Source organism: Rhea americana, unplaced genomic scaffold (assembly GCF_003343005.1).
Source record: "Rhea americana isolate MKP2758 unplaced genomic scaffold, rheAme1 scaffold_131, whole genome shotgun sequence".
Lineage (NCBI taxonomy): Eukaryota > Metazoa > Chordata > Aves > Rheiformes > Rheidae > Rhea > Rhea americana.
Genome location: NW_028185384.1, coordinates 1,117,095 through 1,141,823, shown reverse-complemented (window position 1 = coordinate 1,141,823; position 24,729 = coordinate 1,117,095). Strand labels below are relative to the sequence as shown.

The window sequence follows — 24,729 nt, the reverse complement described above, 5'->3', positions numbered from 1 at the left end:
CAGTGCATCGCACTGTTCACAGACGATAACTGTATTTTACTGCTCACAATTAGGATGGGAAGAAGAAAAAGGTGTCAAGAAGGGTAATAAATAGGGCAATTTGTTTCTTCTTTTCTCCCTCCCCCTCTATGCTCCTCTTTAGGCTCTCATTTCTTCCAAAGCAATTCAATCCTGTGATATGTCATTTTAACAACTGCTCACACTTTTAAACATCATTTGCAGTGAAAAGAAACACACGAAAAGATTCTTCCTTTTTAAAAAAGTTTAAGTTGAAAATGGAAAATGTTTTACTTTCTCATGAACTTTTAAATGATTTTTTTCTATGTTTCATGGACTGTGAGAGTTGTTTTCCCTACATCAGTGACAAAAACACCTCTTGCCAGCCTAAATCTCTCTTTGGTATTCAGTAACTCAGGAAGGGTTCAGCCACTTCACAACTTGCAGAGTTCCTGAGCRGGAGCAGAATTCGGCCCCCATCCATGTCTGCGGGGGCTGACAGAATTTGAGAGGGACAAGGATGGCTGGGAGTCTAAAGGAGAGGAAATCTGTTGTCTGCTATAAACTGCGCACTAAACAACCACCATTAGATTGCTGTATTTGTTGGAGAAACATGTATATATATTCCAGACATTGCAGCTGAATWACACAAGGACACTTGTCCCAGTACAGGAGACTGAAGAAAGGTATGCACAATACTTCGATGCTTTGATGAGATGAGAGCAAAGATGAGAGCTTTGAGATACTGGAGTTTTCTATCAACTTTAGTTGCAAATCACATCTTGGGATAAAGGAATATTACCATACCAAATTTAAGTATGCAATACCACACCATCAGCTTGAAACATTACTGATTACTTAATTTTTTGCTCAGTAAAACTAAATAAAGCAGCACAACAGTAGGTCAGATGATTCAAATTAGATGTTAAAAAATGCTGTTCTCTTAGGCAATTGAAGGCACTGGAGTGTAAAACAAGATTGTATTTGTTTGAACGGGGTAAGAGGGATTTCAATGTTTTTCCATTATGGTGCTTCTCTCCAGACAGAGGTGCTGTCTGCCCCTGCCTGGTCACACGCTTTGTCTTCCAAGTGCTCTAGCTCCTGACAACTCMCTATAACTCTTCTAGATCAGTTTTTTAAATTTTCATGCATGAAGTAACATAGCTCTAAAGCATTTATTTCTTACCTGGCGTTTAGGATACATTACATACAACTACAATTATGATTTGGAATTGAGATAGGTCCCCTTTACAAACACATTAACATTTGTTCTTTTTCATTACATGGGTACGCACTTAGATTTTGCTATGCYGGAGCCCATGCTGTGACTTTGCAGATCGTCTTTAGTGCTCTGACAAATTAAATGACCTTGAAGTTTCCTCCTATTGACCACGGATGCCATAAATCTTCTATTACCCACTTTAAAATAAAAGACATATACCGTGATGCCTTGTTTTTTTTCATATTCCATACATCAGCTATGATAAGAGGATTGAAAATTGACTTATGGATCATAGTTATTTGGAGTAAGCTCCTTGGAGGCTATTTTCTCAACACAGAGGCAGTTTTTTATATGTGAACTTCTGTCGGTCAAGTGAAGCAAGGCCTCCTAGTAAACATGATGATATTTGCCATTTGTCTGTTTTGCTATTGCTCATTTTAAAATTTCAGGGAGTCTTCAAAGTCTTCAGGGGACCAAGTTTACTGAGTTCAATGCAAAGCAGAGAAATGGAAAAACTCTGTTCACTGGAAAAGCATGTACCCACACTGCTGGGTGCTGCAAGCCAATAAAAGCTCAACTTTCCTCCTGCCTACACAGATTCAAGAGGGGGAATAATCCTACTGTCCATGCACAGTCAAGAGTAACAGAAAGGAGAGCTTTGGGGGAAAGGTATGTGTGTACGAAAGGGGAGGAATGACGAGTGGGGACAGAAACAGAAAGGAAAGCTGCMGGGCCTATCAGACTAGAGCTGACTGATAAAAATGAAGAAAACTGGGGACCCCCAAAAATGCAGAACAGAGGAATGATTCCAGAAAGAGAATCAGAGATCTGGGAGGAAGAACAGTGGGTAAGTTCAAGAGCAAGTAAAGAGCATTAAACAGGGGCAAAGAAATAGGYCAGAGTCAGTGAGCTGCAAATGAAAAGGGAGGGAAAGAGCCAAGCACAGGGAAGGAAGGTAGACATGAGATGCACACCAAACTTGGGGTAGCACAAAGAGAGGACCACAGTCTCCTGCAGTTTCTGAAGTAGATGGAGATGGGAGGACAACTGGTGGAGGATGTATCATGCAAGAACCTCCTTCTGGGTGCTAGGTAGTTGTCTTAGAGAAGCTGAAATGTGCACTACTCCTTAGACGTATGTCTCATTTTTTGTCATTATTCTTGAGATGCATGTCTGGAACTATTAGTGTTTTAGCTGCTCCTATATTTGCATCTCAAATGACTTAGCTCAAAGTGGCTTGGGAATTATCTGKGATTTCTCAGTAGCTAACAATAGATCATTCTGAGAAGGAAAGACAAGTGAATCAAATCTCTAAGCAAATACAGCCAATGCCAATTTATATTAGCCAGGATAGCTGGCTCATAGCATTATTCTGCTGTGGCCTGTGTAAAAGCATGTTTCAGKCTCAACAGTGGACCACAATACACCTAGCAGATATTCTGCTGCAAGCCTGTGCAGCCACCACTGTTTTCATAATAGTCTGGAAATCATTTTCTAAAAGAGGCTTGAGCCAATAATTAGTTTAGTGTGTGATTATTTCTTTCAGTAAGCCTGCAATACATACGCTTTGTGGAATTTATTTAATGACGTGCATTTGAGGATTTTGAAACTACAAAATGAAATTTGTTAACTATTAGTAACCACCAAAGTAGATAATWTATTAATAGTTACAAATAACGAATCCATGTCAACCATAATTAATAAGTTATCTGTAAATTCAAAACCAGTAAATAAAAAATTAAAATGTTGTCTCGACTATCTTCTTCTCTAGTCTGAGACAGTCAGTGGTGACAACAACTGTTCTGATGGGTACAAGGACCAGAGATTTCAGCTGACATCAAGAGCTCACTGCTCAGCAATCTGTACAGACCACAGACAGGGAAGGGATCTATAGCAGTGGCAGGAAATAACTGACTGTTTCCTGAGTTCTTTGGTTGCAAAGAACCCTGTAAACCGCCTTCCCAGCCTTTCCCGTCTCAGGAATTGTTTTATTATTCAGCTCTCTTTCTTTAGTGAAAAATGACAAGATTGACTGATACTTACAAACTCTCTGATGAAAGATGACACTAGATGATGCAAGATGCTAAGCTGAAATAAATGTACAACTATTGTGCAAAATTACATACCCATCTATGAAACGTCTGGATAAATTTGCTGGTCCTTTGGATACTAGAAAGAAATTTCTCACTATGCATCAGTTCTCTTTTTCTCTACAAATACGAATTCTTTCTTCTGTTCTCTGATGGCCACTGCACCCTGCCTATATAAATATATATATTATCTTGAAAGTCATTTTATTGTACCCTGTATCTCATGGTCAGGCATCTGAAAAACAGAAAGAGTGAAGGAAGCAGTTTAACAGAGGGCAGCATCTCTCCGTGGCTTTGAAAAGAAGATCACATTCACTTGGCGAAGTAAGGAAAGCAAATCGACTCCAGGACTTCAGGCAAAATAGGAGAGAGTTGGAAGCCTAATGGGTTGATCCCCAAATACAACCATCGCAGCTTCAAGGGGCTGTACCAGGACTGACTTCAGCTACAGTGTTCACTAATTAACAGTACAGYCGCTGCTTGAATCACGGCTGAACACAGCCTTTCCGACCTCTGCTGCATATGGCACAAAGCCACAGAAGCTCAAGCACTCAGCAAACGGCGGATATTTTACAAACRTGTGGAGGAAAAACATAAAAGAGAACTCCACCTAGAAAAGGCTCTCCCAGACCCCAGCACGCAACGCAACACGTGCTCCAGAGGACCCTTCAGTCACTACCACCAGCTGTAACTTCGTTATGCAGCAGGGGCTGCCTCGAGCACTGCTAGACATGCATGCACATGCGCCGTGATAAAATAGTGGGGCTTTATCTCTCAATGCAGACAACAAAAAGCACTCTGATAAGAGTAAAGAATTTGTTTACTTCTAATGGATTTCTGCCACTGGAAAGAGAAATAAATGTCCTGTCAGTTTTAAATATATATATACTCATATTATCTACAGCATTAATCTAGGGAAGAGAAAACTGTCTAATAGGAAACTATAAAACTTATTTAGACTTCACAACATACTCACTCAATGACAAAGAGGTACATGCATATTCACAAACCTTATAGGAAATTTGGTTTTTCTTAATGAATTTCAATGTTTTTAATTCTGAAATCTGATTTGATAGTTATCACTTTGGATTAAAAAAACAGAGCCTTACAATATCGTTACATACTGTAAATACAGTACCTGGGTTATAGGCTTTATGAAGCTGTAACCTTGGTAAAGCAGATATAGGAACTTCTCTCCAAGCCATATCCAGCAGAATGATCAGTTCTTATCGGAAAACTTGATTCAAAAACCATCAGTAGCAAAACACCTTTAAAGATAACTCTTTGGCAATTATCTGAAATATGAGTTACCTGCAGAGAGACCTGACAGGTGCTAATCTGCTGTAATGAAAACCCGCAAGAATACATAAAAGGAAAATCTAGCATCTTAAAGATTACTTTGCTAAACTCAGAAAAAATGGCTGCATCAATGCAGGGGAAGGAACTGTGACTAAGAGCTGGGGTAGAACCGCAGGTAAAGGTTCGGACAAGTGGGGCAGAGAGGAATTTGCTGCTAATTCTAGGAAATCCATGAAGGGGACTGAAATGTGCATTCTGCAAAGCAGAGTTAATAGTCTTTCCTACAGGTTAGCAAGACTTGTAAGTCAAGGAAGATATGGGACTCAAATCTCTACTTTCATCAGGACAAAATTCTGAACAGAYTTAACTTATACTGCAGAACTTTAACTTAAACTGCTGTTCAATCATCAGCTGAAGCCTGAATAAAATGTACTGCTTCACATCAGACTGAACYGCTCTCCTTAGACGCACGCTGCAGATTAACGGCATATGTAACGCAATTGTTATGACGGCCTCGGAGTACTCAAAACAACTTCCGTGGGAGTCAATGCAATAAAACAGCCCTCAGTAGCACAGAACTGAGACCTTACTCAGACACGAAAACTTTTAAAGCAAGTTACACAGGGAAATATATTTAAAGGCAAAAAAGAATCAGTAAGCAAATGGATTTGGAGGTGACGACAGGATTTAGTRCTCAGACAAGAAAGATTGTAACATGATGGATTTAACTGAAACACAACTGGAGCTCAACAATAAGCAAAGCTGAATGACTGGTTGTAAAGATGGGTTAAAATGCACCACTCTAAGCTCAGAAGTAGCACACTCATATGTCACAACCGGAGATAACAGAGATGAACTATGGATTCGGGCAACGCGGGACAGAATCTTAGGAGGCGAAAATTGAAAACAGTCATRGTAACAAATTCCATTACAGAAGAGGGTGACAGATCATCAGAAAGGCCTGGAAGAGGGAGGGGATAAAACCAAATGAAAAATGTGTCTCTGGAAAATGAATATTATTATTAGTTCAGAACCATAACTGCTCAGGCATAAACTGTTAACTCCAGGTACCTGGTGGTGCAGAAAGCAAAGTCMGACGTGGCCATGTTCTCGGCAGAGTTCCCCTCCTGCAGAGCATCAGTGGTGATGGCCAAGAGCTCCCAAACCTGCCTGCTGGTCAGAGTGGTCTATGGCTCTCACGGACGCACTAAGATAGCGTGGCACTCATGAACCAGAGTGGTTAATGTTCATTAAGTAYCACAGGCCCAAGACCAGGTTCCAGGTACCCCAGGGACTGAGAAACAATGTCCACAGCYGGCAGTGCTCCTGCCCTGTCACTTCACACATCAGATGCCGCACTGGGAATGCTTCCAGTCTGTGTGAGTGGCACAGCGCAGCAGCCGCTTGGGAGCAGTGGGCTGTTAGTGCTTGGGAACTCTCCATGCAAGGCAGAACAACAGTGTGGCCAAGGGGCTCATCAGCTGGGCCATGGACCTGAGGGCCAGGGAGTGGAGCTTTTGAGTATTCCTGCAGTTCTCACTTTGGGTTGGGAGGAGGAGACATTTTAAGAACTTATTTTATAATATTAAACTGATAGAATTTTTCAGATTAAAGGTAGTTAGCTGAGGAATACGTTATTTAAAGAAGTTAATTGGGAAACACAGCTTTACCCTAGCAGCTTCAAGGGAAGAGCAGTTGAATTTTCTCCTTAGTTTGCTCCCCAGAAGACCTCCCCTGTGACTCAAAATTTATGTCTAGGACCACATTTAAGCAGTAAATGAAGAGAAACGGAACTTAAATACTGGAACTATATGTATCGGTAAGAGAGAGGAGAGTAGGCCACTGGTCAGGGTGAGCTGGTCCATCCGTCCCACTTCTCACATCAGCCAAAATGATGATTTGGGGTCTGATGCAGCAATGTGCAGCAGCCATGGGTGCCCTGCAGCCGTAACCAGCCTTAACACTAGGCCACCRAAAACAAGAAGGAAGGAGGCAAAGRWCTAGAGAGCAGAGCAAAGGGCTAGGGAAAAGCCAGTAAGMAGAAAAAGGTGAAAATGTGATACAGAGRTAGACAGAGGTGAGAGAGATGGGCARAGGGCAGGAGTGATGGGTGAGAAGAAATCAAACATGAAGATTATTTATCAAGGATATCAACTAGCCCATATCTGATCACATTTGGTGTTTTTTGCACAYGGAAAGTGGCATTTCAAAACATAAAATTATGAATATAGAGTCATTTATTTAGTGGCAAAGTCTGGAAGAATTTGGGGAAGCCTGTTGTCTCATTTTTTCCTGTTGTGATTTACTCCCTCTGCTTTATGGGAAAGTAAAAAATGAAAGAAAAAATCAGAGAAAGGAAAAGAGAAAAAAGGAGACAGATTTTCAAAAGAAGCATTATGAAAATATGAAAATGTTTATTCCTTCAGTTTTTAGCATTATCTTTTTCGGCATTTTTAGACCCACTCCCTCTCTCCAATCCCCAGCTGCTCTGTGTCATCCCTCCAGAAGAGCTCTTGTCCAGCGCTTGGCGTACAGAAAATGCCTATGGCTACTGCCCCCAGAGAGCAGGATTTCGTAACTATCTTTTTTTTTTTTTGTAGGTTCATACAATGAAATACAACATCTGGCAGGGAAGTGCACAGCTGGGAGGGTTTGGGCTATGCAACAAGGAAGAACAAAGCATATCACAACCTGCCTATGTGTTTCCACGTAGATACTCTGCAGGGATGTGTCTGCTTGGTTCCCAGCACCGCAGAGGAGCCAGACGCACGCTGGAGAGTTTCAGGTGATTCCCCACACTGCAAGGGAAAGTCACAGCATTGTATCAGCATGAACCTTCTCCTGGCCGAGGCAAGGGCAGGTGCAGAGCCCCAGGGTGCCCAAAGCGAAGGCCGCTTGAGCTGCCTGCAGKAACAGCACAGCTCTGGCTCCAGCTCCTCCCGAGCCTGACTCAGACCTCCGAGGCAATGACACGAGTTTGCACTGCTGCTTCCATCCGCCACGGAARTCGAAAGCAAAGAAAGTGCATGGATCCCAAACAGGTTTTCTCTTCCTGAGTGTGCTCTGCTATTGTTCATGGACATTTCAAGGGACAAGACTAATGTGACTGCATAGTCTGCCTCTGCCCATCTGTTGGTCCCTGCTTTTGACCAATTTTCACAAAACACAAAGGAGCAACAGAAGAATCAAAGATCCAAAGTTCATACTCTGTGAAAATCAGCGGCTGAAGAAGAAAGAGCTCACGTGTGCTGCCCAGATGGAGGAGAAAGCAGCAGGAACTCATTCATTATACTGTATTTGTCACAGCAGCTGCCAAAAGGCCAACTGGCACAACGCAGTGGCCAGCTAATCGGTACAYGGGACTCTACAAACCAGCTGGAGCTTGTGCTGTCTCCTGCCCAAAGAGTCTCATAAAGGACATGGGTGAGGACCTGGGGGTTCCTGCACGGGGACTTCAGGCAACAGGAAGCCAGAGAAAACCAGGCATCACAGTCTGCACAAYTTGTGACCATTACTAAAATCCCTTCAAGTCCCAGGAGGGGTCTACAATAGCAAATATTTCCTTTTATATCTGTCACTCCCCAGTTAGGTGCTTGCATGGACACACAGCAGAGTGGCATCTGTTCTCCTTTTTAAAATATTATTGCCACAGTAAATTAACATATCGCTTCAGTCACTCATCTCCCTTTGAGTCAGGAGTTAGTCAGACTTTGCCAAAAGAATAATTTATGTGAACTTTAAACAGTTGTCAAAAATGAAAATCTGAGGAGGAAGAAGAGGAGACAAACCAGCACAGTGGACATCTGCTTCTCCAGGCAGCTTCTCGCGGCAGCAGGTTTYCGAGGTGTACTCACTCGGGAAGCAAGTGCAGTGCTGGTTTACCASTCTTTCAGAGCCCTTCCTAGGGACGATCTGACATTTCAGAGCTTCTCCCCCTCCCCATGACACTTCCCAATGGCAACTGTCACATAAAGGGATTCTACTTAACATTCAGGTTTAGTAATTGAGTCATACTGAGAAAACCTCAGGGAGCCTGTAAGATTTAAATGTAGGAAAACCGTCAGTGTCAGGCCATCAAACTGTTTACAACAAAAACAGTCTACCTCAAATGGGCAATGAATTGTTTTATCTCCTTTGTCAGGGGCTTGCTGCATATAATTTCACATGACAATGCATAGTACTGGACTCGGAGAACAATAAAACCAGATGGAGCACTTTTTCTTTTATGTGACCTTTTTGTTCCTTGACTTGAATCAGACTGTAAATTAGCTACACTAAGTAACTAGTGCTCCCTRTACCCACCAGTTCACTTTAGTAAACACATGCAACCTTTCCTGCCAGGTTGTTTAGTTTAATGGTATCTCTCTGACATCAGACAGATGTGACTTGATGCTGATGGTGCTATGTAAACTGTGCTAATGGAACCTCAAGGCAACCTTGAACAACAAGAAGCAACCTTGAACATCAAGCAGACAAATAAAAAGTACACTTCAGCTGTTACAATTGCAAAGAAAGCCTTGGAAATGTGAACAGAGTGATCTTGGGTAAGTTCCTTGCTCTCTTTCTGTAAAGTCCTCATGGACAAAATGGTTGATGTGGGAAAACAATACCTATAAGCAGAGCTGGTGGCAAAAACGTGAACATGACAATCAGCACCACAGAGGATGAAAATTCTGCTTCATGACAGAGRTTTGCCATTGTTACAATCTGCCAAAAACCTAGATCTCTCCAATTTTTTCAAGACTGAAAAGATTAAAATATATTTTTGAYTGAGGAAATCATTTCATTCCAACAATCCTAGAACAGCAGAATCTTTGTTATTATGCCATTCAGAATGAAAAGTCACTTCTACACTCAAAATACTTTGATGCTTTTGGAGCAAAGTGGGTGTTTTGACAGTCTTAGATACTCAAAAATGTTTTCACTTATAGAAGATACATTTTCCCATTTATAGTGGATGATAGGATATTCTTCCAAACCTTCTTCCAAAGAGCTGTAGCTCTTAGTACCCATGTACATGGTCTGCAAAACTTTTACTCTCCCATCTAGCTGTGCAGCTCTTATTTGCAGTTTTTAAATGGATGCACTTAGAAAAACTGAACTTTTATATCTCCTTACTCATTAACTGTGGAAGGCTGATCTTCGTTCTTGGCTCAGTTAGGYGCCTTTGTGTGTGAGCTGTGTTAGCAGCTATGCCCTAACTATGCTGCACTGTGACAAGAAGAAAGTGCTTCTCACTCAAGCAAAGATAATGCTAGGACAACCAAAAAGAAACGGGACGACCTCCCACTGCTTGTATTTGCATCCAATCTGCAAACAGTGGGGGACAACGGACCAGCAGTGAACATTTGGTTCGCACCACTTAACAACTCTGCTCTAGACTAGAAGTGTCTACCTAAGCTAACGAGGTCAAGTTCATCCTTGACAGAACTTTGCTCACTGCAGGAGAATCTCACTGAGAATGTTCCTGGTCCATTACCGCCTTTAATATTTCTCAGCCTCCTGTTTATTATTTTACTGAGCTCTAAAATGAAGCCAAAAATTGCAGTTGTACTTTTTTCTAGACTTATGTTGGCCATGATGCAGAGTTATTTGGACACTGCTGAAACTGTGAAAATGAGCAACTAAGTAAAATCTGTTCCTCTCTAAATCTCCTGTTGCATTTTTCCTCCTTTGAGTTTATTTCTAAATATTTTATTTTATTCTCAGGTTTAATCTGGAGCTGAAAAACATTCTGAGAACGAGTAAAGGAAAAACAAAAAGTGCATATATTAGAAATCACTGCACTGTTCTAGGGAATGAGAAAAAGTGAGATGAAAAATTCAGATTTGCATACTACAGTTGGAAGACCTGATTACATTATATTAAGCATCTACTCTCAGTGTTTTCTTGCTGACACTGCTGGTTTAATAAAAAGGGAACATGTTCACCAAAACTTCCAAGCAGTGATTTTAATTGGAAAGTCACTGTAAATGTCTCTATTCTGGCCACATTCAAGCACATTAGGGAGCAAAGAAAAGTTTGATGACACCCAGACTTTGTGTACAGAGGGCCCTGGAAGCGTGGTTGTGTGAACRAAGTGCCATGAGGACAAAGTGACTCACTCCGCAGTTCAGCAGACCCTTCCTGGCCATTTACGGTGACCTCCCRAATAACAGCACTTCTCCCAGAAAAGCATTCTCATTTCCAGCAAGGGTGACTCCACAGAAATTCTCCTAGTTTATCCTCATAATAAAAATGGTGCCTTTTTTTTCCTGTTGGACTACGACTAGCCTCAGCAGCCAAAACTTGGACCTTGCTAGACCCTTGTCTGCCAAACTAAAGCAGTCATTTCCAAAAGCCTTGTTTCCTACACAAGCTATGTGAACTGCCATCAGTTGACCTTTATCCCTTAAGTAATCAGATTAAACTCAAAGCAGATTAAACTCAAAGTTTTTCCATACAAGATCTCTAAGCTTTCTTGCATTTCTTCTTTGAATTCTTCACAATAWAGCAATACACTTTCTCATCCTTGGCACAGTATTTTGTCAAGACCTAGTAGAGATATTTTGGCTGAAGTATTTTGGTAGCAGATGCTCCAGTACAATAGCTTTAATGAGACTGACAAATTTTGCTACAGATACAAAAATATGTACTGACTTGCTTATACCGAGCCTAAAAGGCAATAAAGATGCCCTGTMTCAGCAACTTTCGTCATCATCTACCACTCATCTTCATATATTCACCTGTAAATTGTCAGTTATAATTTCAAGTTTTCTTACAAGTCAGTGAGGACAAATCCAAGAGCAAAGGACAGTGCCTGCTGTTCCCCTCTGCGCTGCGTGCCTCTCCCACACAGTCCTCCTCTGACACACGGAGACCCACCAGGCAGCGTTGGTCCCTTGTCTTGGGACRTGTCAACTCCGCATCCACCTTTTTCCTTAACTAAGGTATCTCATGTGTAGGCGGGTCATGAGGAGGAAGAGAAAAGTTCATTACAGCATTGCAACTGCCACTGTTTACCAAGCTTGTCGTTACAATCAAAAAGATACCATGCTTATTCTCCAAGGATATTCATCAAAACTCTGGCTCTAATGGTGATAACTACACTACTCTCTTTCAGCGTTTGATTAACAAGTTTAATGAGGACTTATTAATGCATATTTGGGGAGTGAGGATCATGTGTGTCACCTAATGCTGTCCTCCTGTTCTCTTCTGGAGTCTGACAAATGGTGCCAGAACATGGCTCTGSCCCAAGGTGGGCTGCGTTACTGGAGATGACAACCTGTTGGGTCTGGAAATCAGCAGTGCCCATCCCTACACACACACACACACACACTCCCCTCACTCACAGAGTCATCTAAAGAGCAAAGACCTGGTAGAGATATTTTGGCTGAAGAAAGTTTGGGACATCTGAACCTATGAAGCTAGAAGCAGCTAACAGCTATAAAGATATAGAGTGAAATCAGGCTGTCAGGGAGCAACACAGACTGGGAAGGAAGCAGAGTTTGCACTGATTTGTGGMGTCTGATGAAAATAAAGCTATAAGCAATTTCTAGGTGTGTCGTACCAGTTTGTTTGGGTATCCTCAGGTTCTGCCTGTGATGATGAAAAAGCATCAACTTCAAAACTCACATTCTGAAGTTTCCACTATGAAAAGCCACATTTCCTGGCTTGACAAAAAACATAAGTTTTGGATGTTTTACCACTTTTTAAATATTTTTTCAAAATCCACAAACATGTAATTAACCGTACYGCTGGAAAAAGGCAGTAGTGGGAGCAACAAATTTAGCACAGGTTTACAAGGCTGCCAGTGAAATGTTGGGAGTTTTGAGTACAGGGTAGTTTTTGCCTCGATACTGCATCATAAAACGAAAACAACATAAACCATAACATATCTCTGGCACTGTATGGTGCAATATAGGATCTCAGAAAAGAAAAATGAAAAGAATTAAGATAAAGTCATTCGGAGAAATGCTTTGCCTCCCACAAAGATTCTAGTATCTAAGGATAAGCTCCCAGCACAGACTTTCCCCCAAGCAAATATTTGTTCCTTCTTCCCCTCGTCCAGTTTGGCTGAAATATCCAGCAGATTCAACATTTTGTAGCTGTGGACAAACAGCATTTTCACAGACATTTCCTTAGAGATCTGGGCTGAACACAACAGGAACGGCCGCAGCCCTATGTAGGGAGCTTTAGTCGCTCTTGTACTAGATTTCCAGTGACAGGCTGCTGGAAATGCTTTGTACTTGTAATATAATATTAAAATGAATTTTAAAAAAATCCTTCTTTCTTTAATTAAGGCCAAATGGATGTGCAAAACTATTTGACAGATTTTTCAATAATTTAACTAGAGTGAAAAGAYAGAAAGAGAAAATAGCATTTGAAGGTATTTAAAGCCCAGCGTGATAAGCAGCTAATCTGAATAGAAATGGCAGATGTTTTTCCTCTGTGTCCAACAAGTGTAATTGCCTGAAGATTAGGGAACAAACACCGCAGCACAGTTGATGGGAAGGGAGAACAAGGACGGGCAGATGGCACGTTCCACCTSACTCTGCGCGGGATCTACCTCCAACCGGCGTGCTTGGCGTTGCTCCTCACACGTCCTCCCTCGCTCTTCCACTTCACAAAACCTTGGCCCTCATGGTGTAGCACCAGCTCAGCGGTTCCTYCAGATCCCTCTGCAGAGCCCAGAACAGATTCCACAGGGTCCCGTGGAGGTAAGCACAGCCAGGCAAAATCCTTYGGCTCCCACAGTTTAGATTTTCCACCTGATTAGCTAGGACCAACTGGAGTAGCACTTGTGCATTCGATTTTGCTTCTAGAGATATGCAGATAAAACTCAAGGGAACTAAGTCAGTCATATGCACCGGCTTCATCCTTTAAGAGCCTATTTCAAATTCTGGTTTATGCTCTATTTTCTACTGATTACACATAGAACACCCCTAAATGTCACCTGTGTTTTCTAAATGCATTTGCACAATACAGTTCTGCAGCAACAACACGCAGCTGAGATTGTACTGCCAATATAAATCAATGGTGTTAGTCCAATTTAACCGCAAAGGAGATAAACAAGAGAATTTCAAGCAGCGCACTTCTCCTCCAGAGAACACGCTGCCAAGCKGACATCTCCATCCAGCAGCTCTCGCGCGGCCCGCGGCACCGCCACGCYGCAGCGCCGCGCCGGCTGGACGAAGCCCACCTGGGCTCTGCGACCCACCACGGCTTCTGCCTCTCCGCAGGGCAGGAGCTGCAAGCGAGCCCACCGTGCCTCCAGAAACTAGCTTTCCTTTTCAGCGYTGAAGAGAGGGACGCACATTACAGCAGCAGGGCAGGGTGGAATACAGCTGCTTGGTGCCCACTTCATGCCGCAGGGTCATCTTTACAGCCCAGAGACTGCAGCAGATACGTCAACGCCAGCAAACGGCAGTACCTCCTGTGAAATGCGCCCCAGAGATTAAGTCAGATTCAATAGTGTCCTAAAGAGCCAGGATAAAATCAGGACGGGAGTCTTGGGATTGATGGCTTAGAGAGCCGTGAAGCGCGGGRCGCCGGAGCGGCTGCAGCCTCCTGCCTGGAGGGGACACGCCGGCAGAGGCCGAGCCCCTGGCAAACTGCCTCCCGGAGCCGCGACGCCAGCCTCCCGCCGGAGCCAGCCCCAGGGGCTGCAGGCAAAGAAATGCAGGGCGGCAGACGGAGRGGGAATCAGCATCCAGCTCCCACAGAACAAATGAGAGATTTTGTATCTTCACCGGCTTCAAAACGCAAAGGTCCTGTCTGAATTTCTGTGCCTTGCTACACAAAGCAAAAAGCAATCCTGAGGCATCATGCTCATCAACTTARAAATACTGAACTGACCCCCACTGTGCACACACATCTTTCGTCTCATCTCTGCTGAACACAGGAAGTTTCCAGCTGGCATGTGTCACATCTGGTGGAAATACATGTGGGGCACATGTCCCCTGAATCCCTGTACCATCAGCACCTCTCATTAAAGAGGGCTAACTGATAAGCAGGACGGTGCTTTCATGCAAGGCAATCCAAAGCAACAGCACTGCAGGGAAAGCCTGCTAGGGAGGAGCACAGAGAAGGGATGGGAGCGGAGAGAATGGAAGGAAACATAGAAAACGTTGTTCACGTCTGCATTTTGCACYGGTGCAACTTCCAGTCTTATCCTTAGCCATCAATATACCTTCATGCACACTTTGCATGGAGCAGAATACAGCTCCATCTACTAGAGACAGCAGCTTCCCTGAAACAGGTCATGTCATTCTTTGCTTCATCCCGTCCTTGTGGCTTTTCACCTAACTTCTTCCTTACACATCGGAGAAAGGACTACAGATACCTTGTCACRGTTTCGTTACTGGGGGCCTCTAACAGCTTCTCCAAAATAAAAGGTGCCCAACGAACAAACACAGATTAGGGGCATAAAAGATAATCAAGGCAAATGGATGACTTCTCATAGACTTTGACMAGTCTTGTACTACTGCAGTGCCTGTAAAAACATACAACATTTTAAAGTGACAGGATGACCAGCTTTGACCGCACAGCTGCTTCCCAGTGCTCCTCTCCCCCTCGGCCTCTGCTGCTGCACTGCCCGCACAAACCCAGAGCAGCTCCGAAGGCACTGCTGCATCACGGCTGCTTTGCTCGATCCAAAACACTGCCATGTGGAGCAGATTTTCTTAGCCAGGCTGCAAAATGCAAAGCGTATTATTTTTGGATCAGTAAAACAGTTATTAATAGTTGAAAACAAGCTGTAATCTACTCGCATTTAATTTCTAGTTTCACTGTCAATGAGCTAATTTAAATTTTAAAAAAGTTTGCGGCTCTCTAATTAAATTTGCTGAAAGCATTTCTCTTCTCAGAACATAACGACTAGCGTAATTCAGTTTTGTCAGTCGCCTAAGTATAACAGCCTCCCTAATGTTAAACGCAGGAGTTATGGCTCTATCACAGCAACCTTCAATGTGTATCTCAGCACTTATCTTAAAGCACAGCTGACCAAAACACGTTCTCTTGCACATTTCCTATTTACAAAAGTTTACACATAATTTTTGCAGAAGTTTTACGATATGGCAGTAAAACTGACAGCCACTAAATGAAGCCGCAGATTTTATGCAAGCTCATCAGGTACTTCACTAAATGTCCATTTTTTATTTTACTTCATTATGAATAATAGGATGAACACTATTATTCATCATGATCAGATCCTGATCACAAAGTTAGTGTCTAAGCACTGCACTTTAGAGCACGCAGCTGATATGGGTGTGCAGGCCAGAAACCCCTTCGGCGGCCTCCTCGTCCGGGGCCCGAGCTCTGCGGCGTGGAGGGGGCCGTCCGCCTCCTCCCGCGGAGGCGGTGCCAGCAGGGAGGCAAAACCTAAGGACTTGCAGATGACACATCAGAAAGTTGTTAGTAGGAGACGAATAGATATTTTATGAGTCCAGCCTTTGTTAATTCCAGTGTGTGTATCACAAATCAGTTYGCAAACAGCCCTCTGATTTCCCCCCTCCTTTTGCTCGGTGCGCCTTGCCGTGAGACTCCCTCCCTCTGTAGCGTTCTGAATGCAAACGCATGGGGCTACACAAAGAAAAACGCAATCCGGTTTTGCGGTTTGCTGCGCTCGGTATTTTCTGGTTTTGAGCTGCCGCGTAGGTGCTAAATAAAATCTACAGAAGACCCAGACRAGCCACCACCTCAGTTCATAGCCTCAGCGCTGGGGCGGGATAATTCTTGGTTATACTAAGTAACCAGAGGAAACGTTCGCAGCCATTTTAAGAACAACAAGTAACAGTGCCTGCAGTCGAGTTCACAGTGGAATTTATGTATGGAAATACAGTTGCTTACAGGCTTTAAATAAAGCGATGGCTTGGATTTGTAGGTGTTTTTTGATACTGAAGCTCAGATGATTTSGTTGAAAAAGAGGCTATTAACTCCCTCTTTACCGTGCGGGCAGTAAGTCGCGCCGCCTAGGCTTCTCGGCCGAGGCCGCGGAGGCGGGCGGCTGCCGTAACGCAGCCCTCGGACCCACGCCGCGTCCAACCGCTCCCGACTCCTCTCTCGAACACCCTCCCGAGCCACAGCTCTCCCCGCGCGGCAGGAGCCGGCTCTCCTCCCCATTACTGAAACATCCCTCTGGGGACCCGGGGAAATGCAACCTCGGCCTACTAAAAACCGCTGCAAACTCCAGTTCTCGAGGCCATCGCACCCATCAGACGAGCCTCTCGGCGCGATCTTCTCCACCCCAAACGTACGCCGACTAGYGCTGAATTCGCAGAACCCTTCACCACCTCTCCTCATCCTGCCCTCCTCCTGCCAACCAGTCTCAGAAAACCGCTTTCTGCCTGTACGTGAAAAACTAAAATTAATAGTAATAACAATAAATAATCACAAAGTCTGCAGAGTCGCAGACAAATGTGGAAAAGGAGTGGGCAAACAGACTGCGAGGGCTCTGAAGAGCTTGCCSCTGCGACTCCCCACGCCGCAGCAGGCAGGCAAACGTCCGGGTTTCCTTTCCCAAGGGACGTAAGGCAGCGGCGGCCCGGCGCAACGCTCCGGAGCCAGGCCTCCCTCGAGGCGCGGCGGGCGCCCCGGCGCTCGCCGCTCCACCGGCGCTACACACGCTGCGGGAGGCCGCTGCCCCTCAGCGATTCCTCGGGCCAAAACTAAAGCGAGGGCACAGGCTCGCTGGGCCAAATGCAGCCTCCCTGGTGTCCGCGGAGCCACAGCGGGCACGCCGCCTCGGCCTGAGGGACCCAGACCGGGTGCCTGAATCACGGTGCTCGTGACGGGTTCCTCCGAGAGAGCCGGGGTTTGATTGGGATTTCACTACTATATTTTACAAAGAAATGCCGAAGATACGAAGCATGCGGTTTTTGTTCCCTTCATAAAATACCCTGGAGCGTATCTCAGCATCTGATTAAAATTAAATGACAGCTTGGACTCCTTTGCAAAACCTTTCTGCGGATCTTGATCTTTAGATGCTTAGCAGAGCACATCACAAATTATTAATAAGTGAATTACATTTCCCCATGCCCTTTTATTATACTGCCCATCACAGCCAAACCTTCAAAGTCCAGCAAAGTTTAATGACTGAAAATGGACAGGTTATTTATATAGCTATATAAATCTTGTCGTTGAAGATGGTTTAAAGGCAGTGTATTTACAGGTGATTTCCTAGACATAAGTAGAATTAGCCCAGGCAATAACATCTCTAATTATGAAATGAGGTAAATATTAATTAAACTCTCTCTTAAGCAGGAAGTAGAAATAGAATACCTTCTAGAAAGTGAGTTGTAACCAATGCACCARACTTGGGGAAGGGGAGTCTCCCCAGACCACACGGTACAGTTCCCAGGCCCATGTGGCGTTTCGGATCGCGCACAGCACCTGAAGTACGCGTGGTGAAGGTCGGCCGTGCTATCAGCTCCCCAGGGACCTCCCTCCCGCTCGAGCTGAACAAAGCCTTCATGTTGGCGCAGAGAGGCACAAAAGGCTGAAAAGACTGAGAAGTCAGGAAAACTCTTCTCTCCCTTTGCAATTTTCTTTCCATACCATCTTACCCAGCTTGAATTCCTCAGGAGAACACATTATCCTGTCCTTTGTCTAATGAAGCACTGGATTAAAGAAATCTTGTTAGAGTCATTAAAAAATTCAACAGCCTAACCATTATAAAAGACCACGGTAATTATTGCTGGTTTTCACCTTTCCTAAAGCAAGTCTCTCGATGCAGAAGACAAACAAGAGGTTCCTGTAATGTAACCTAAGTGCACAGTGAAACATACTGCTGTCTTCCCTAACTAGGCSCATCACCTTCTTTTATCTCATTACTTCGGAGTAGCAGAGGCACATGTTAATAGCTTTGTAGAGCAATTTATGAAGAATAATAGACTGTTTTACAGCAACACCGCAATAGAAATGTAAGTTTTGAACCAGCACAATGATTCTACYGCACGAAGAGAGAAAATTAAGGATTCATTATTACAAAGAAAATGACTGTAAGACAAACACTTCATGTAGTTATTGACGGTCCTGTAATTGATAAATACGCTATCAAAATGAACACWGAGAAGGTTTGCACCAAAGTGATTTAGGTCACGGATAACCCGTTGGCAGACATCAATAACGTCTAAAATGGAAATATAAAGATTGGCTGCATTTCCTCATCATTAATCGCGTTGCAAYTGGAAAACGCCATGTTTATCCATGCAAGTGCACTTTTCAAAAAAGCAAACATTAATTCCACACACTTGTTTTCCCCTATAGTCTTACAGAAAAAACTAAGCGCTTGAACAACAGTGTTCATAGATCTCTCTGAATACAAAGTGTGTCTTTCGGGTTTTTCATGGCCACACATAATTAGAAAATCTAGATTTGTCAGTACCTTTCCAATCCATAGTAAATAACCTTGAAATATAAAGCACTAACTTCCATTGATGATAATCAGTTACACTACAAACTGGRCAGTTTTGTTTCATCTCAGGCTTTTCTTTTTGCTTTGCCTGCAGAATTTTTAGTTTCAAATGTAGTTAATATCTCAACATGTAAAATGCTTTAGTGGATGCTGTTTGGAGTAAAAAAATACAGCTTGCTGCTACACTCAAAAGTGCAACTCTCGCAGTCCCTGCAGTCACACACTGGCGCATTTTCCCCGGGAACACCCACCTTTCTCTCACTGCAAAGGCTCTCTCTGTAGGACCTGACCTGTGCCCTATTCTGAAAAGTTTCCTTCTGCCGTMTACTTCTTGATTTGTATTTCCAAACGCACTTCATGGAGTTTGCATTTTCTATTTCCTGACTTTGGGCATCTCTTCCAGATAGTCATTACTTTTAACTTCTGAATATCCACTTCAGAAATGAAGCATGTGACTTGCAAAACGTCAAAACCAATTATTTTAAGCTTAAAAAAACCTTTCATCAAATTTTGCATGACAAGATTTCACAAAAATCAATGTTCCTATGAATTATATGTATTTTAAAAAGCAGCATTTTATAATGAAAAACTTCCCATTGGACAATGTCTCGTCAACTCTAATCGCAGATTCCGTTCCCTTGTACATCACAGCACATCCATCCTGGTGGCTATTCACATTGTGATCGTATTCGCCTCAGTTTTTCAAAGTAACAAATAGAATATGATGTCTCATTTTAGATTTAGCGGCAGCATTTTATGGCCAGATCTTTATTAAATCATGTCCCTTCTTTGACATGCTTACCAATATTTCCTTCAAAAAAGGTTTTGCTTAGTGCTTGCTGTTGCTCCAGCGGTGTACAGTCTTCCACCCTTCTGTTTGCAACAGGAACTGCTGCCAGGCCCTGAGGGGGTGATCGAGGCCTTCTGTCCACCATCGCCTTCTGCAACCACGCGGATGACAAAATCATTTGCCCGGACCTTTGCGCCTCCGCGCAGCCCCGCGGCCTCTCCCCGCAGCAGGCGGGCAGCTGGGGCACCCAGCGCGCAGGCACGCTTCCTCGACAGCAGGCAGCTYGGTTTAGCTGCACCGATGGAAAGATCACCCTGACTTCCCACGGCAGAAACATGGTGATGGCTTCAGCTGTTCCAAGTGCCGCATTTTTCCTCATTTTTGCATAACAGCCATCCTGACATTTAAAATCCCCGTTCAGTCACGACGTACAYGTAAATTGGAGGGCATTCAGGCCCTGCGCTGCATACCTGCAACACTTCGCATCTGCTATYGCTACAAACTCTGTAATGCTGTAAAATGAAGGAAGCTCATTTTTGAGAARTTCTGATGCAACTAATCTAATTAACATTTAACCTCATTACATAAAAATTGCGAGACAGACATACGGACCGCGAGGTTACTGCGCTTTGCAAGCACGTGTTGTCTGCAAGCAGTGCAGGCGGAGCGTAGACGCAGCAGTGCRGTACCCGCATTTCTAGGGATGCGCAAGACTGAAGGTGATCCAAATCAGTATTTTCCTGTAGTTCAGATGCTTGATAGGGTTGATTGATTAAATGTTTTGTAAACCCATTTATGCAGCAAGCACCTGACATCAGCTTAGCGTACTAAAAGGCTGTATTTTATAGTAAGATTGTAAATCTTACTATAAATCTAGTAAACTATAAATCTACAAGAGAAGCAGCAGGAGAAGTGATTATATATCACTAAAAAAAAAAATAGGGAGCTCCCCCCGTGGCCCGTTCAGCACTGGCGCACCGGGGCTCTGCCAGCCGGTGAGGCCCCACGGGCAGAGCAGACCCCRCCGCCGCAGGCTGTCGGGAGGCGCCGACCGGCTCTTCCCAAGCGGAGCTCGTCCGAGAAGACTTTCCATCCTAGAAGGCGGCACGAAGCCGACTGGGGAAGGTCACGGCCGCCTGCCCCGGCCCGGGGGGGGCAGCGATGCGGGCAAGGCCCCGGCTGGGTTGGCGCCTCTCAGCCTTGGAGAGACACACAAGAGATACGAACCACCTGGACGAACATGTCGTGAGCTGCGCTGATCACAGAAACTCATTTTTCCCAGCAGATCTATGCGTATCCTTTTTTATTCTGAAACACTCCATCAAAAGGAAAGCTAAGAAATAGAAATGGTTTTGAAAAAATGTGGAAACTGGTTGACAACAAAAATCTAATTCATAATTCATTTGCAGAATTCTCATCTGTAGAAGTTTTCCAACTCTATTCAAGCTAGCTGAATAATTCAAAGAGATGCCAATGTATTCAATTCAAACGATGGCAGAATTTGGGAAATCTGATTTTCGTCCGAGCCCCTAGTTTTGCATTAGCATGAGTGACAGCAGATTTGTKTCAGTGCCAATGAACTGAATCAAGCCAAATAGTTACAGAAGGCTACACAGAGAGTTCAAGGCACCCCAGAAGCTACAGTGAAATACAAATATATAAACCCCAAAATATGGAGGATGAAAGCACTGTACTATAAACCTTCAAGCCAATCTCTGGATCAAGCTGACTAGTGCATGAGAGGGTGGAAGTGAAACTCAACTCAGTTTCTGAGGAAAAGAGAAAGGCTGTGGGACACAACCTTCTTTACATTTTGCAGATTCAACCTCCTTCCTACTTTTTACCACTAGTTTATCATCATAATAATCTTAAAGAAGCTGTACTAGCAATTCTTTGCCTTAAGGAAAAGAAAGAAAGCATTTAATAAAGGAGATGACAGATGCTTCCATAACACTATTGATAATCTTGCAAGGCTCTCGAACACAAAGAGGTCYCTCTGCTGCAGGACTGCAGGTGACAAACAGGACTTTTAACCATTTTGTTCTTTTCCTCTTTTTTCCAAGGTTTTTAGGCACCTAGGGCAGTCTAGATTTTAACAGGATCACACAAGGTTTCGATCTTATTGTAGCAGCTGGCAGCCCTAAACACTGGAGAGCTGGTAGGACTGACCTAACACCACCCCACYGCTGCTCCGGCAGGTGGGGAGTGCTGGGAGAGCGATGGTGGTGCAGAGGACAGGGGCTTTGCAGAGGTGGGAAGAGCTGGAGACTGACAGCCCCACTGCATAGGGTCTGCCCCACTTCTGCTGACAACAGGCAGCGCTTGCTTTGCACATACACACCAGAACCTAAACTTTTCATCCAAGATGAGCGTGTGGAATTAAGGCAGAGAGGTTTYCTCCTAACAATGGACTCTTTCCAAAAAGCAGGGCAGGGAGAGGTCTTTGTTTTTCAAACATGATACCTTTTCAGCCAGTCTCATCTGGGAAAAGAGAAAAAAAATGGGATGGGGAATTCTGAGAAATTGTGCAAGGTGAAAAAAACAAAATTCTCTTCTAACCCCAGCTAGCAAAAATATTCTTTGTAACAGCAGGTGTAAAATCTTTGTACAGAAACAGGATTTTGGAGGGTTCTGATGAGATGAAAAAATAACTGGTGCTGACAGAGCAGGCAGTGAAACGCATCTTAAGAGATGTTGCTTTTAAAGCTTAGGGACAGGTGTAATAACTGAAAAATATATAGGTTGGCTGTGTAAAAGAAACAGTAATCCTGCACGGTGGAATAATGGGGACTATTAAAGAAATCATGACAAACCAGCACTGAGAGTTACCAGGAAAGTCATACATGTCCAAAAATACATAGCACTGTCCCAGAACTGAGTCTGGGAGGAGAAGACTCAAGCTAATCTGCCATGGCTTGGGCAAAAGGGGAAGAGAAGGAGCAAAAGCCTTCTTCTGGCTTGTAATATCAACAAGTTATGGTAACTTCAWGCCAGATCCTCTACTCCATGCATCAGTCAAGCAGGTAATGGAGCTACAGCCCTGTCCATCCACCATCAGCTCCTGTCCAGCCAGACGAGAACAGCATCTGCTTCTCCCTTCACGCTCACCCAGGGTCCTTGGGAGTCCAYGAAAGAGAGGTTTTTACTACATCTAACCTTGCAACAGCATGTAAGTCCACATGACAATTGTATCCTTCGAATGCAAACCCCYTAGGGTTAGGTGCATCTAATTATGTGTTGTGAATGTGCCTAGCATGCTTTGGGGCACCCTAGTAACACCAATAAATTAATACTTGTAAGGTGTGAAAATTGTCGTAGTGCAGGCACTAAAGAAGTATGAAGGCATGCTATTGCTGTGATTATAGTTCTTGTCACACARCCACACAATACAGTTATGCTGGGAGAAAATACAAGAGGAAAAAAAAAACCTATAAGGAATTAAAACTTTAAAGCAGTTCATGTCCATTTTTYTCTGAAAAATCCCATAGCCATTCACACAAAGCAATGCGACTTGCTAACAAAGTCAGATTCAATATTCTGCCAGTGCTCCTCAAGTTTTGCTCTGTTCCTGGACCTCCCTCGTAAACTGGAGTTGGTGAAACTGTACAAGGACCAGAGATTTTGGACTGCCACTGGCAGCACTGGCAGAGTTTTTATGGGCAGGAAAGAACCCGGTTGCACAGGGCCCCCGACTGGGCACCAGTACAGATCRGTTAGCAGGCTGGCGGAGCTGAAGAGCTCTGAATCTTGGACTCTTGTGCGCAGGGAAACACGTCTCTCATCTTGCTTGTGAGTGCAGCTCTGTCAATACAGACGAAGGAAATCCACCTGAGTAAGGTTTCACTTAAGTGTCTGCAGTGGTAATGCCTTTTCAACTGAGTTTAAATTTCTTCAAGTCTATTTTTTTTCTTCTTTTCACTGAAATCTAATCACTTCACACTGGAATTTTTTTCATTTTGTTTTTCCCTTACTCACAGCTATGGCACAGGAAACAGAAACCTCCCCCCCCACAAAATACTTTATTTTTCTCTTGTAAAATACTCACAAAATATTTCTGTTTCATAAATTCTCTGAGAAGATAAACTCTCCGCAGTGTCTTAATTTAACTCCATATTTAACACCAAGCATTTGGGATGAGAACTGTTGTTTGTCCAGARTTTATTTCCCTGTTGTTTCCCTCTGACTAGCAGAGTTTTGGCCATTCCTTTCAATTAGCTTAGSAGAAACGTTCCTGCCAGGCGAGCCAGCTGATACGGAGGCACCTCGCATGRGGACTGGGGCTTGCTCGGCGCTGGGATGCAGAGACGGTTTTCAGAGGCTGCAAATGCTCCTAGATTTGCCTGCTGCCATTTCACACCACTCTGAACTGCAATATTAAGAATTTTTTCCTTGCATTTTCTCTTGCCTTCCTTATTTCTAAGACTACTGGTTTCCCCCTCCTGTCCACACCAGCAAGCAGACAAACTGCTTTCCAATCACAAGAATGGTAATTTTTAAAGTACCATTACAAATCACCATTAAAAAATGGTAATTTGTACTTAAAAGACAGTGGCAATTTTAGCAGGGGAGAGTGTGAAGGTTAGTGCATACACAAGATGGTACTATGTCCAAGAAGTCTCCCCTTCCCCGAGCAGTCCGCAATGTGACTGAAACTGTCATTTTTATCTCTTAGGGCATCATTTTAAACTCACTACACAGCCCACGCTTCTATGGTATTACCATTTACAAACTCAAGGGGGAGAAAGCAGCGTATAATTAAAATCAAACTTCTGGCAGTTGACTATGACAACTGATCCTTTGCTACAGACTAACAAACTGTATTTATAACGTTGACTGTCAAAAATGCATTTTATAAAAATTTCTGTACACAAAGTCAACTTACTGTTCAAAGGTTAGGTGATCTTCACAGCGTAGCAGGTAAAAGCAGAGGAAAGCT

At 43.7% G+C, this 24,729-nt stretch overlaps 1 protein-coding gene across 10 annotated transcripts in view; it reads right to left on the bottom strand.

Moving 5' to 3' along the window:
* Positions 1-24,729, bottom strand: part of LOC146599834 (uncharacterized) — a 258,807-nt gene that overhangs the window by 111,216 nt on the left and 122,862 nt on the right. For 4 of the 10 annotated variants that reach the window (XR_014894907.1, XR_014894906.1, XR_014894910.1 and 1 more), the window contains one exon: positions 7,047-7,406. The exons of 3 other annotated variants lie outside the window; for them this stretch is intronic. Coding sequence is in view for 2 of the 7 variants with exons in the window: in XM_085297846.1 (XP_085153972.1) it covers positions 7,300-7,406 (107 nt within the window). In the remaining 5 variants the exon portion in view is untranslated. Of the gene's footprint in view, positions 1-7,046; positions 7,407-24,729 lie in introns of those variants that run through there. 3 more of the 10 variants (XR_014894905.1, XM_085297846.1, XM_085297845.1) reach the window with 1 other exon arrangement.